This window comes from Lagopus muta, chromosome 16, assembly GCF_023343835.1.
Source record: "Lagopus muta isolate bLagMut1 chromosome 16, bLagMut1 primary, whole genome shotgun sequence".
Classification (NCBI taxonomy): Eukaryota; Metazoa; Chordata; class Aves; order Galliformes; family Phasianidae; genus Lagopus; species Lagopus muta.
In genome coordinates, this window is record NC_064448.1 from 14,411,687 (window position 1) to 14,423,764 (window position 12,078).

Consider the following 12,078-nt stretch of genomic DNA (forward strand, 5'->3'; position numbering starts at 1 on the left):
AACAGTTACATTGGACAGAAACCCAGGGCTGTATGAAAGCTAGCATGCTCTTCCAAACTGACGTGGGACTGCACACCAATGAGGCAATGCCAGGCACCAGTACAGAGAACATGGAGAGACGGTAGCACCAAGACAACGTTGGAGGAACGGCTTCCCTGTGTACCTCTAGCTGGGAGATGGCTGGGCTGGGCTGGGCAACCTTCTCCCTGGCTTTGCCATCCTCTTCCAATCCAGGAACTACTTTGTCAGTATGCTGGAAGGAAACCAGGCCTTCATCTTCCATCTCACTCTTGTCTTTATCTAGCTCAGGCAGGCTCCGGGAGATGTCCTCAAAGGCAGTCCCATGGAAGTCACCAATCACTGTGAAGTCCACCTCTGCTTCCAAGCTGGAGGTTGAACTGACGGTGATGCTGGAGCACTTGCGCTCGATGGCCAGGTGGTTGTCCTTCAGAAACACTGAGTCCTTCTCCTGGTCCTGTTCCTCATCACCAGTGTCGCTCTCGGGAGCCCTGTGCCGAGGTGGCTTAGCTTTCTCCTCGGTGCCCTCCCTTAAGCCTGCTCTCTGAATGAGACACAACGGAGGAGAGAGACGGAGACTGAGCGCTGCATGGCATGGCAGCACTGGCTGTGCTGATAGAGGAGAGGGGAGGAAGAAGAGAAAAGGCAGCAGCAAACGTCACAGAGTAGAGTCAACACACAACTCAAGCACAGAAACCGAAACCTTTCTGACAGCAGCAACTTTGCAGGGGTTTGGGGAGAAGGATTATTCAATCCAGTTTTGCCAAAAGCCTACTGGTAATTAATCACTGAAAAAAAGGGTCAGTCACAAAGAAAAGCTTGGCCAGCTTAGAGGCACATCACTGCACCTGGTGAAAGCAGATGTATGCAAAACAACAGTTCTGTTAATAGACATTCAGAAACAGCTCAGACGCCGATGCTATCGTATGTCAGAAAAACTGAGCATGAGAAAAGTGTCCCATCAGCCAGGTAGGTTGGCGGAGAAGCGAAGGAGTGTGCCAATTGCACTGAGCTCAGCCCAAGTGGAGCATCACGTGTGGCTGGCGGGGCAGTACCCCGAGAAGAGCCAGGCACATCACACCCCCCCACACCTCCCAGTGCCCTCCAAAGGACTCGTGCAACCAGGGCTGGCTCCTAGGGATGCAGACTGTGTGTTCAGTCAGTGTAATTGACAGCACGATCAGAGCCAAGGGAAGACATCTCTCCACTAGCTCCTCCCCAGACATGGACATATCTCTCAACTCTGCCATCAGAGGGTGCATTCCCTTTGCCATTTTGCTATGAAGTGATAGGAAATTGAGACCCATGCATTTACTTGCTTTTGATTCTCTTTAGGAGATCAGCTCCTCGTTAGCTTTAGAATTAGCTCTAAGCTGGCTGATGCAACAGAGGAAGCCCATCTCCCAGGCTACAGTCCAAGCATTTGCAGCTAGAGCCATCCCCTGACTCTGACAGCACAGGCACCTTTTGTTTGCGGTGCTGGGAGGTTGAGAGGTATGAGAAACAGGGTGACAAACAAACTCAAGAGGAACACGCCTGCGTACACTTGTGTGTTCGTGTACAAATACATTCATAACAGCTCTACAATGGGGAGAGGAGCTGGAAGCAAATAGTCCTCAGCTGCTTAAGGTGAGCTATCACACTATGGCAAGAAGCAGTTAGTAGAACAGCACTGAGACCTTTAAGACCACTGGAACAGCAGTCTTTAAATTCTCTTCTTTCAGGGTGGATTTTAATGACGGGTCAGATAAATCCTTTTCTTCCCCACTTGGTTCCTGAGATTTGCTCTGGATTAGAGAAAATGGTTAGTTTTAAGAAATTAACTCTAAAGAATCTGATCTAGTGCTTACAAGAGCAAAGTAAACTATTTCATCATCCAGCCACCAGCTTGCCAAAGACAGGGTAGGATGGGTAAGGCTGGCGAGCTAAGCAAGAAGGGATACCAACGTAAGAAATGCAAGGGTGAAGCTGGAAGCGTGGGCACTGCTGCTCAGTGTGTGCGCATTTGTGATGGACTCACAGCTTCTTAAGCCACCCCCCATCTCCCTTTCTTGTTCCTGGACATGAAGCTTGGGTGGCATTCTTGAAGTAGCCAAAATGTTGGGCGGAGGGGAGGTGTCACAAAACAAAAGCCAATGAACCAACTGGCCAGCGGGTCTGCATTCAGCAAATAAGCCTGACCACACACACATATACATAAAAGGACAGGGGATGCAAAGCAACTGTTCTCAGTCAATGGATGTGTGAGGTGCCACTGAACATGGTAAATAAAGAGCCACACAACATGCGCATGAACTTTCCATCCGGACAGTTCATTGGAAGAGTTACCACGGCTTCTGCCAGTGTGAGTTCACAGCCGGAGTCAGAGGAAGCCAGGTCAGCACTGCCTTCTCCTTCATGCTCCAGATCAACAGAAACATCTTCCTTCAGAGACAGGAGCTGGGAGGAGCCTCCTGGACCAGCTCCTTGCCTGAAGGCAAAGGAGTCCACACTGGACATGGATCCCACTGGAGCATCTGCCATCACTGGAGGTGAGATGGGGACTGTGTTCAAAACTGTGTCCTGTGGCAGATTAATCTTTCCCTTTGTTTTTGCTGGTGTCTCAGTCTCAGGTGCTTGCTCTTGTCCTTCCTGGGCTGTCCTTTGTTCAGCTTCACTTTGTTCAAACATCTTAATCTTAGATGCCACTGAGGTTTTCTCGTAGCTCTCATTGTCCTGCCAGCTACCCAGGAGTGGGGCTTCAGTGACACCTCTGTGCTCCTGGCACACAGCTTCAGTTGCAGCAATACACATCAGTGGTCCAGACTCTCTCTTCTGTATTCCACTGCTCACTTGCACCTCTTCCCCATCTTCATACATAAAGGTTGAGAGCTGGTACAACTTGTTGCCTTGACACAAACCTGTTATAGGAGAGTGGGAATGCAAGACATCAGCATCTCCTGGAGACTGCAGTGGCTGCTCCAGAGCAAGGTCTCTAGCAGTTTCTCCTGCCATAGAGCTCCTGCCTTGCAGAGCTTGTCCTGCATTAAACTCCAAGTAACAGGCTGGCTCTTGTGCTTTGGTATCTGCAGGGAGTAGCCCTCCAGACTTAGGACCCTTTTGGGGCAGGTGTTCTATTATGATCTCAGCCTTTTGTTCTCGATCTTCTGCCTTGGGAAGCAGCTGTTCCGTGCCTTCCCCTCCCATCAGCTTTCCCAATTTGGGCCCTATGTTCTGGGAGAGCCCTTTCATCACAAGCTGTTCCTCCTGGAGCGCCTCTTCTGTAGCTCTCAGGGTTCCCTTTGCAGCAGAATGATCTGAGTTCTGGACCACTTCCCCTGTGGTGGGATCTCTGAGCAGGATTGTCTCCACTGCACTGCCTTTGCTATGGTGTGGTCCTCTTGCAATAGGATTTGCATCTTGGTATGTTTTCCTTGTAGCAAAGTGCATGTCGTGTTTTTTTTCTATAGATTCAGGACTCACATCCCTGGGTATTACCACCTCTGTTACAGGGCTCATGTCCTCAAGTGCTTCTTTACCTACTGCAGGGCTTGCCTCCTTGCATGCCACCTCTGTTGAGGGGTTCATATCCTCAGGTGTGCCCACATCTCTTACAAGGCTGGCACTCTGGGACAGGTCTTTGCCCTCGGGTTTCATTTCCTGGGCGGGCTCTGCAGGGCTCATTTGCTGAGGAGGAGTGCCAGGGGTGGGAATGCTGGGTTCATTCTCCTCCAGCCCCACAGTGGCATGAGGGGAGCTCTGCTGAGGCACAGCTGATGGGGATAATTTTGTCTCTATCTCTTCCATCTGTAGAACCATTGTGGAGCTTTTCTCCTCCTCCCCATCAGGTAGGCTTCTTTCTGAGAGCCCCCACTCTTCTGTGGAGACATCCAAGCCCCACTGCTCTCCTGCAATTGGATTCTGTCCTGGGCTTTGTCTGGGGTCCTCAGCCCTCTTGAGAGTGCATGACTTCAATCCTCTTACTGACCTTTGCAGATCCTTCTCATCTGACCCCACCTCTTGGGAAAATAACATGGTGTCATCTCCCTCCAGTGTTTTGCAGCTGGTCAGACTCACTGATGCTTGCTCTTGTTGCACTGTAAAACCTTCCTCCTGCTCTGAGGGAGGCTGTCTTGGCTGTCTTGCAGGGCTTGTCTCATCACAGTCTGTCTCAGGCTGGTCTGGCGCTACAGAAGGTTTTTCTGACACTGCTTCCTGCTGTGTGTACGCTGAGGAATTGCACTGGGACCTTTCTCCCGGACATGCCATGGGCCTTGGTCCTTCCCCTGCCCTATTCACCATGGTTTCTTGCTTCACTGCTGAGCCAAGCTGTCCTCCTGCCTCAGTGAGCAGATGTGTTTTATTGTCCTCCTCTGCCTCCAGATCTCCTAAATAGATGATCCTCTGTGTAGCAGAAGTCTCTGTGTTGTCGTCACCGGATTTCACTTTAATTTTAATGACCTCTGTGATTGCAGTTGGTGCTCTGGCATCCTGCTTCCTGAAGGCTGCAGAAACGTGCTCCTGAGAGCCCATCTTGCTTTCACCATGGACAGGGCCTAGCCCCAAAGCCTCAGCCCTTTGTCTCTCTTCATGCTCCTGATGTGGCCTGGACAGACCCAGTTCACTCCTGGTTACCCCCTCAACCCTCTCTTTGGACTCCTCCTCTGCTCTCTCACATGTCAAGCACTTTGCCTCAGTGCTGGGCTCCTCCCCGGTTTCCTTCTCACAGGTCTCATCCTCCCAGACAGACTCAAAATCTTCAGGACTGGCAATCATTTTTGCTCTCTTCCAGGTATCCAGATGTGCATCTGCTGGTTCTTCCTGGCCTGCCACTTCCTTGGCTTTCCCTACTGCCATCTCCACTTTCGACATGCTCACACTCATTTTCACCTCTGAAGTACCTGCACGTCCTTCTTCTTTCTTGACTCTCAGAGCTTTCTTTAGAGCTACCTCTTCCAGCCTAGTGGTTTCTCTCTCTATAAATACCCAATGCTCCGAGCCCTGCATTGCAATTGGAGCAAGAAGAGTTAGCATCAAACATACTTTACCTAACAGCTGGTGATTGATTTCATGAATCACAGACAGCTGACCTGCCTTAGATGGTCAATTACTATTATTATACATGCAAGGGTTGAGGCAGTCTCTATACGAAGAGCCTGGCAACTCACTGATGAAAGGAAAGGACTGAAAAAAAAGGGGCTGGTGTCATGAAGATGATGGTGTTCCTCTATCCTCTACAGGGCCTGGGACCGCGTTCTGTTCTGGGCGATGACCCACTGACATGTCTGCAAAATCTGTGACTTTTTTGGAAATAAAGAAGTGGAAGCAATAAATGGAGAGCTGTTAGGACACTCTCTATGAGGCAAGAGAGCACAGTGAGTTAAATCAAACTTTGACTCCCCATTTTAATACTGGCTCTAGCAGTTTCTGTGATAGCAAAGGGTGAGATTTTATTGTAAACAGTGGTCTTTATTTGACTAGCTTTACTTTCACTTTCATCCACATGCCCTACTACTGCATCAGACTGAGCAAGAAGTAGCATGAGCAAGAAGAGAAGCCACCTTAACAGTGAGTACGTGATACAACAAAATGCACTTGTGCTGCTGTGCAAGGGAGGATGCTATATCTCTGTTTCTACACACACTTGGTATGCGCTGGTCCTGCAAGATATCTGAAGACAGCACAGGCTCCAAGGACAAAGCACTGTTAAAATTCAGCCACTTCTAGAACAGAAGGTTGAAAATAACCCAGAATAACAGAGCAGGAGGAAAACAGCAATGAGCATTTGTACTGATGAGGAAACCCAGCAGCCTCCCCAGCCATTCTAGGGTACATGGCACAAACGTGAGGGGCAGAGCTGCAGGCACAGTACAGTACAGCAGAGCTCACCACAGGGCTCCTGTGGCTATCCTAGGCTGGCTCAGTCCACAGCATGGGATGCCCAAGGCACAGGCCTGCAGGACAGAGCCAGCATTGCTTCTTTGCAATGAGAGAGACTGGTCTCCTGCATCACCGCTGTGTGCAGCAGCCCCAGGGGAGTGCAGCTGGCTGTGCTCTCCCTGCCCAAAGTAGGAAAAGTAAGCTGTGCCAAGGAGAGCTGGACTGCCAGTGCCTGTGCAGTGACTGCCAGTGATACAAGGGTGTCAGGTTGAATGTTTGGAGTCATTGCAGCTGAAGTGGAAACCTAATAACTGATAATGAGCAAGGAGAAACAGAGGGCAGAGGGGAGCAGAGACAGAAAAGGTAAGACAAGATTAGAGGAGAGAAAGAAGGGAGGATAAACAATTGATAATGAAAAGGCTTCCACAGGGAGAGGAATAAGAAATCCCTGAATCATTAAGTGATTTGAGTTGGAAAGGACATTAGGGACCCCTGAGTTCCAACCCTGCTGCCATGGGTAGGAGCAGCTTTCACTAGATCAGATTGCCCAAAGCCCCATCCAAGCTGGCCTTGAATATTGCCAGTGATGGGATAATACACAGCCTCAGGGCAGCCTGTTCCAGTGCCTCACTGCCCTCACAGTAAATAATTTCCTAACTCTCACAGTTTAAATCTGGTGCCAAAGAAAGGCCTGTGGCTCCTGCATCTTTAGGTTGTGGCTCCAGCACCATCCAGGCCATCAATGGGCCTCACACTGGCTCCTTTCTTTCCCGGCTCCGCTAAGAGCATATAGCTATTGCACAGCAGCCGTGAAAATCTGCCATGAGCACTGTCAGGAGCTGTGCCTCAGCTGGAAGCCCCACAGCACTGTGAGCAAACACAGCACCCAGCCTGCAACTCTGTCTCACTTGAGGCCACACGTACCCACTGCGGTGGGCACCTTCACAGAGATCCTGTGCCAGCTCTGCTGGCTGCATGCCCTGGGTGGGTTCCCTCCTACCATAGCCAGCAGCCCTGCACAGAAGCACCAAAGGAGGCTGCGCCCTCAGGGGACCCATCCTCTGCCAGCTTCCCACACTAACGCTTGCAGAAGCCTCTCTGGTATCACTCCTGATCTCCTTTTCCAAAACACTGTCTGCTCTCCAGGTCCTCTCCTCTACATCTGTGTCTCTCAGTGGGCTTCTCATGACGATTTTATTCCTTTTTAGATGCAGCACAGGTGGTCAGTGACTCCCCAGGAGCATCTGCGTGTTTAATGGGTGAGTTTGACCCCTGGAGCAACACTACCATTACCTCAATGGATGCCTCTGTCCTGCCAGGATGCCCACGTCAGTTTCTCAACACTAGCAATGCTCACGGGTGAGTAAGCCAGAGGACTGCTTACTTCCCTGAGGGTACAGAAGCTTCTCTTCTACTGCTGTACTGCAGCCTCACTGCTCAACCCCCCCCCCCCCTTTTTTTTTTTTTTTTTTTTTGCAACCAAGACATCAATGGATAAGGTATGAGCACAGGTACATATCTCTTCAGTCTTCTTCCCTTTCTCTGGCTGAAAATCAGTCCTTCAGAGGGGACTTTCTCTGGACAGAGATGATGAGCTTGATCAGGCTCCTGCTCTGAGTTAAGGCTCTAACACAAGTAGATATCAAAGATCCTTAAGTCTTCTGAAGCCTGAAACAGAGTGTTGATCCACAGCAGTACATCATACCAGTAAGGAAAAACTGCAAATCTCTGGATTAATCTCCAAACCTGCTCCCTTATCAAATTTGTTGGGATGAGTATGACCCATTCCAGGGAAACAGTGATTGCTCTGTGGTTTGCTTTGAACTCTCTGCTTCAGATGGCTCAAAGCCAGCTCTGGCCACAGCCCTGGTTCCACAGCTCTGGGCAGCTCTTGGGTCTCCAGAGCTTGAGGGCTCTTGGGCATGCTCAGAGCAAATAAGTGGATGGGTGGGCATGTCCTCCAGGAGAGCAGAGAACTTGGCAGGTCAGTGTGCCAAGGCAGAAGCTGAGCCTAAGAGGTGATGATGCTGGTCTGATAATAGCGCAACCTGGACATCCCCAAGGGATAATTTACTCTCAAATCTATGCTAACACACTCCCTCCAGAGAACAGGAACAGCTAGGAACACAGTGGCCTGCACGTTACAAGAGAGGACAAACTGGGAGATAGGAAAGAAATGAAACAAGACAGAGCAGACAGCCTTCTACACCTGATAGCTGCAGGCAAAACTCAACCTTCGAGGAGCCCAGGGCAGACAGGTGGCTTTTTCTTTTAGCACTATTTGATGTACTTGCCTTTTTTTTTTCTTTTTTTTTCTCTCTCTCTCAGGGAGTCCTGGCTCACCAGAAAGGAACACATGAGCTTTACAATAAGGAGGAAAGAATGAATGAACCAAGATCAGCATGACACACCGTCTCCAAAGCTGCTCCAAAGCTGCCGGGACTCCATTCACCTTCTAATCCAGCACCCTTCCTCCAGCAGGACAAGAAAAGTGGGGAGGGGGAAGAAGTGGCTGTGTGTAGGCAGTGGGTGACAGATAACCCAACCTCAGCAACTCTGTGGACACCAAGGGACTTTTGAGTTGAGCACAATGCCAACTTTGCAGATGTGCTGATTTTTGTGCAGTCACCCTCAAGGGACTCTGAATTCCTCATAGAGACCATCAGTCATGTGTGGGCAAGATCCCATACATCAGTGGAGAGAAATCTCGGGTGAGACCAGCTGGCTGCCCACACTTCAGTGCAGCCCTGGCACCCTGAGGGCAGAAGACAGGAAGCCATGCATTAAGTGCTGCGTGCCCACCTCACTACTGCGACTTCTGTGCAAAGGCTCTAGCAGAGACGGCATCTGACTTCTGTCCATCCTGCACAGACACAGTCTCCAGCCCGCAGGGAGGGCTCCCGATCATCCTTCACACAGTGGCATTGCACCCTGAAGTGAGAGGCAGCGGCAGAGTGGAGCCAGCTGTGCACTGGCCCCATCCACCTGCCCCAGACTGAAGCTGCTCTTGCTCTGCTGCCTTTTCTGGATGCATTCAGGAAGGACATGCACTCCAGTGCTGCTGCGCACCACATTTGTTGTGGTTGGGTCCAACTGCATCAGAGCCAAGTTTCTGAGACTAGTTTTCTTCTACTCAGTATTATCCAGTTTCAGCTGTCTCAGGAAAGAACTGCTATCATGTGAGATAAAACCCTGTATGCAAGCAGTGCTGAAAGGACTCACAGAAATAAGGACTTCAAAGTAGGGCGATGCTGCTTTGTACAGGCAAAAGTCTGATATTTCAGATGTATCCAGAGATGTCCTAATTCAAGGCACCTGGGCCTAAGCAACTGTAGCTGCAGCTGAAGGGAGAGGAAAACATAAGAGACTGCTAAAGACTATTTGTAGCTGGGCATCTTGCACCTGGAGGAGATGTTTGCAGAGCAACAGTGCCAAGGGCCCCAGCTGTACCTCCTGGGACTCCTGGTACCAGCTCCAGCACAGACTCTCATGCAGAGCAGAGCCAACCCTGGGGGATGCCCTACCACCACCACTGACCATCAGGGCTTCACCAGCAGGTCTCCCAGGACCCTGTCACAGATCCAAAACACAGCAGGCACAGGAGCAGATTTCACCAACAGCCTTGACCCAGTCCTGGTCCCACCCAGAGGTGCCAGCAAACAGCTTGAGCTCTGCTTGGAGAGCCCCTGAGAGGCACCATGGGGAGGGCAAACTGTGAGAATGAAGGGTGAGAAAAGAAGAGAAGAGAAAAGAGAAAAGAGAAAAGAGAAAAGAGAAAAGAGAAAAGAGAAAAGAGAAAAGAGAAAAGAGAAAAGAGAAAAGAGAAAAGAGAAAAGAGAAAAGAGAAAAGAGAAAAGAGAAAAGAGAAAAGAGAAAAGAGAAAAGAGAAAAGAGAAAAGGATGGTGATAACCTCAGGAGAAGAGACAAGGCTTTTCTGCGTGAAAGACTCCATGCTTAGGGAAGCTCCATGCTCAGATGCAAAATCGTCTAGGGTGTCTTCTTCCATCCTCTGTGTCAACACGGAAACCCCAGCACCCATGGGGAAAGAGAGAGAGAGAGACAGAGAGAGAAACAGACAGAGAGCACATGAAAAGGAAGGATAGAACAAAGGGATGGATGGATGAACAGAGATCACAGCTATGACAACTCTAGATGCTCCATTTAGGTCTTTCTTTGCACATATATATATATATATATCTGCTTGTAAAACACATATAGTGCGGAAACCTTTCTTCCTCTTGCCATCTTGGTGCTTTGATGAGGGCTTGTGAGCTCTCTCAGATCACCTCTGCCTGGGATGCTCTGCAACCCCAACCCAGCCAGCCCCGTATCCCCGCTTGTGTAGGCACCTCCTTGCAGTGCAGTGCTGTGTCCTCATTTTCTCAGTGAGACCATCTCAGGACAGAGCTGTGGCACAGGGGGCACCATGCGCATTGTTTGTGTGGGCTGCGCAGCTCTCATGGAGAAGAGAATGCCAATGTTTGGAGAACAAGCAGAGAGTGTCTGGTGCTCACAGCCCACGGATGCCCACACTATGTGCTGCCTGAGTTGAGCCAGATAGCCCAACCCCACACAGCACTCAGCTGCAGCGCATCCACTCCCCTCTAGCAGTGAGAGGGGTCTGCACAGCCCAGCCCTCCCACTCTGGGACCCGGGCACTTTCCATTCTCATTCAGGGCGGAAGTCCCACTGCAAAGCCAGAAGATAAAATGCCAGGAGGAAAGGACATGAGTGCAGGATCCCACAGTAGCACTGCTAATCCTCCTCCTGCTCCCATCAACCAGGTCTTGGCAACTGAGCACAACATGGAGCACTTAAGCACGGGAGACCAGTCCCACACTCATGGGAACACCCCTTGGAATAGACCTGTAACAGGTGCTGACAAGCAGGAGCTCTGATAGGGTAAGGGGTGAAGAAGGCCCCATCTCATGGGCTAACAAAGCCTCAGCCCAACTCACAGCCCCCAGTAAAGGATACGTTTGAAACCATGCGGTGCCTGGGCACAAGGGGAGCTCACTACGAGCAGCATGAAAACAGTTAGCTCATTAACAAACTTAGAGACAATAACCTGACCAAGGGCCCCACCAAGCTTCCCTCAGGGCTACAGTGGAGACAGAGACCAGGAGCCCACCAACTGATGAACACCTGCCTGTGAACAGTCTGATCCCCTCCGTAACACAGCAGCAGAACAAACCTCGCTGGCCTTTTCTGGGGTTCCCTTCGGTGTCTCCTCCTCATGCTTGGGTGAGGAAGAGGCTGGTGAGGAAGGCAGCCTCCTGTCCCGGTCCCTGTGAACCAGCTTGCTGTTGGGCTCCTTCAGGGTCCGTTTCAGCTCATTGATGCTGGCCTGATGCTTTAGCAAAACATCTTCTGGTTTGTCTAAAAACTTGGGGAAGGAGAAAGGAATGTAACAATGATTAAAGCACTAGCCAAGGCCAAAAAGGCAAGCAGAGACACTGGAGCGAGTCAGCTTTATACTGGGGTTGAATTTAGGGTCTGAAGAGCCAAATGAAAAGCATATCTGAGCACCCTGGGCTGCAGTTCTCACTAAGACCATTGTAGGGAGCAACAATAAGGCAGGGAGCGGCAGAACATCCACAGTGAGCTTTCCTCAGTGAAGGGCACAACATGACCCTGGGGCATCTCCAGCATGGCCTTGTGAGGATGAGATAAACCATCTGGGGGAAGAGAGAGGGGTCTCCTTGGGGACCAGCACAAGAAATATCAGTAACCAAAACTCTGCTGCTCCCACGTGCAAGGCACAAAGGGACCAAGAGCCTCTGTCCCAGGAGGGCAGGAAACCATCATCTGAGCAAGAGCTTTCAGGAGTCACTCACTGGCATTTCTAATGAAGTGCCTTCAAAGTGGGTTTCTGCCAATGGGCAAGAGGTCAAAGGCTACCAACAAAGGTCAAGGACGACCAACATGGATCCAAGCCTGCAACAGCATGGACCAGCTTGAGCCCAGCAGCAGTCTGGGGTGGGGGTTGGGTCTGGCCTGCTGTAGAAAGAGGACAGCTCAGAGAATTCAAGTGCATGGTGAGGTTTAGGTGTTAAAGCACCCTTTGTTGATGTTACAGGCACCAGGATGGCTCCTTTTGTTCTGCCACAGAGGTGGGCAAACTAGCTCAGTACAAGAACCTGGCTTTCACTTCAAACTCAAACCTGGTTTGAGGTTCGAAACGAGTCAACTGAATTATC

The 12,078-nt window shown here is 50.4% G+C and overlaps 1 protein-coding gene across 13 annotated transcripts in view; it reads right to left on the bottom strand.

Annotated features, from left to right (window-relative positions):
- The window catches only part of EPB41L1 (erythrocyte membrane protein band 4.1 like 1), a 68,774-nt gene that overhangs the window by 9,184 nt on the left and 47,512 nt on the right, over positions 1-12,078 (bottom strand). For 5 of the 13 annotated variants that reach the window (XM_048962630.1, XM_048962624.1, XM_048962628.1 and 2 more), the window contains 5 exons: positions 11,073-11,264; positions 9,789-9,887; positions 2,347-4,998; positions 1,698-1,805; positions 164-562 (listed from right to left, as the gene is read on the bottom strand). In XM_048962630.1, coding sequence (XP_048818587.1) covers positions 164-562; positions 1,698-1,805; positions 2,347-4,998; positions 9,789-9,887; positions 11,073-11,264 — 3,450 coding nt within the window. The remainder of the gene's footprint in view (positions 1-163; positions 563-1,697; positions 1,806-2,346; positions 4,999-9,788; positions 9,888-11,072; positions 11,265-12,078) is intronic. The other 8 variants (XM_048962636.1, XM_048962635.1, XM_048962629.1 and 5 more) reach the window with 7 other exon arrangements.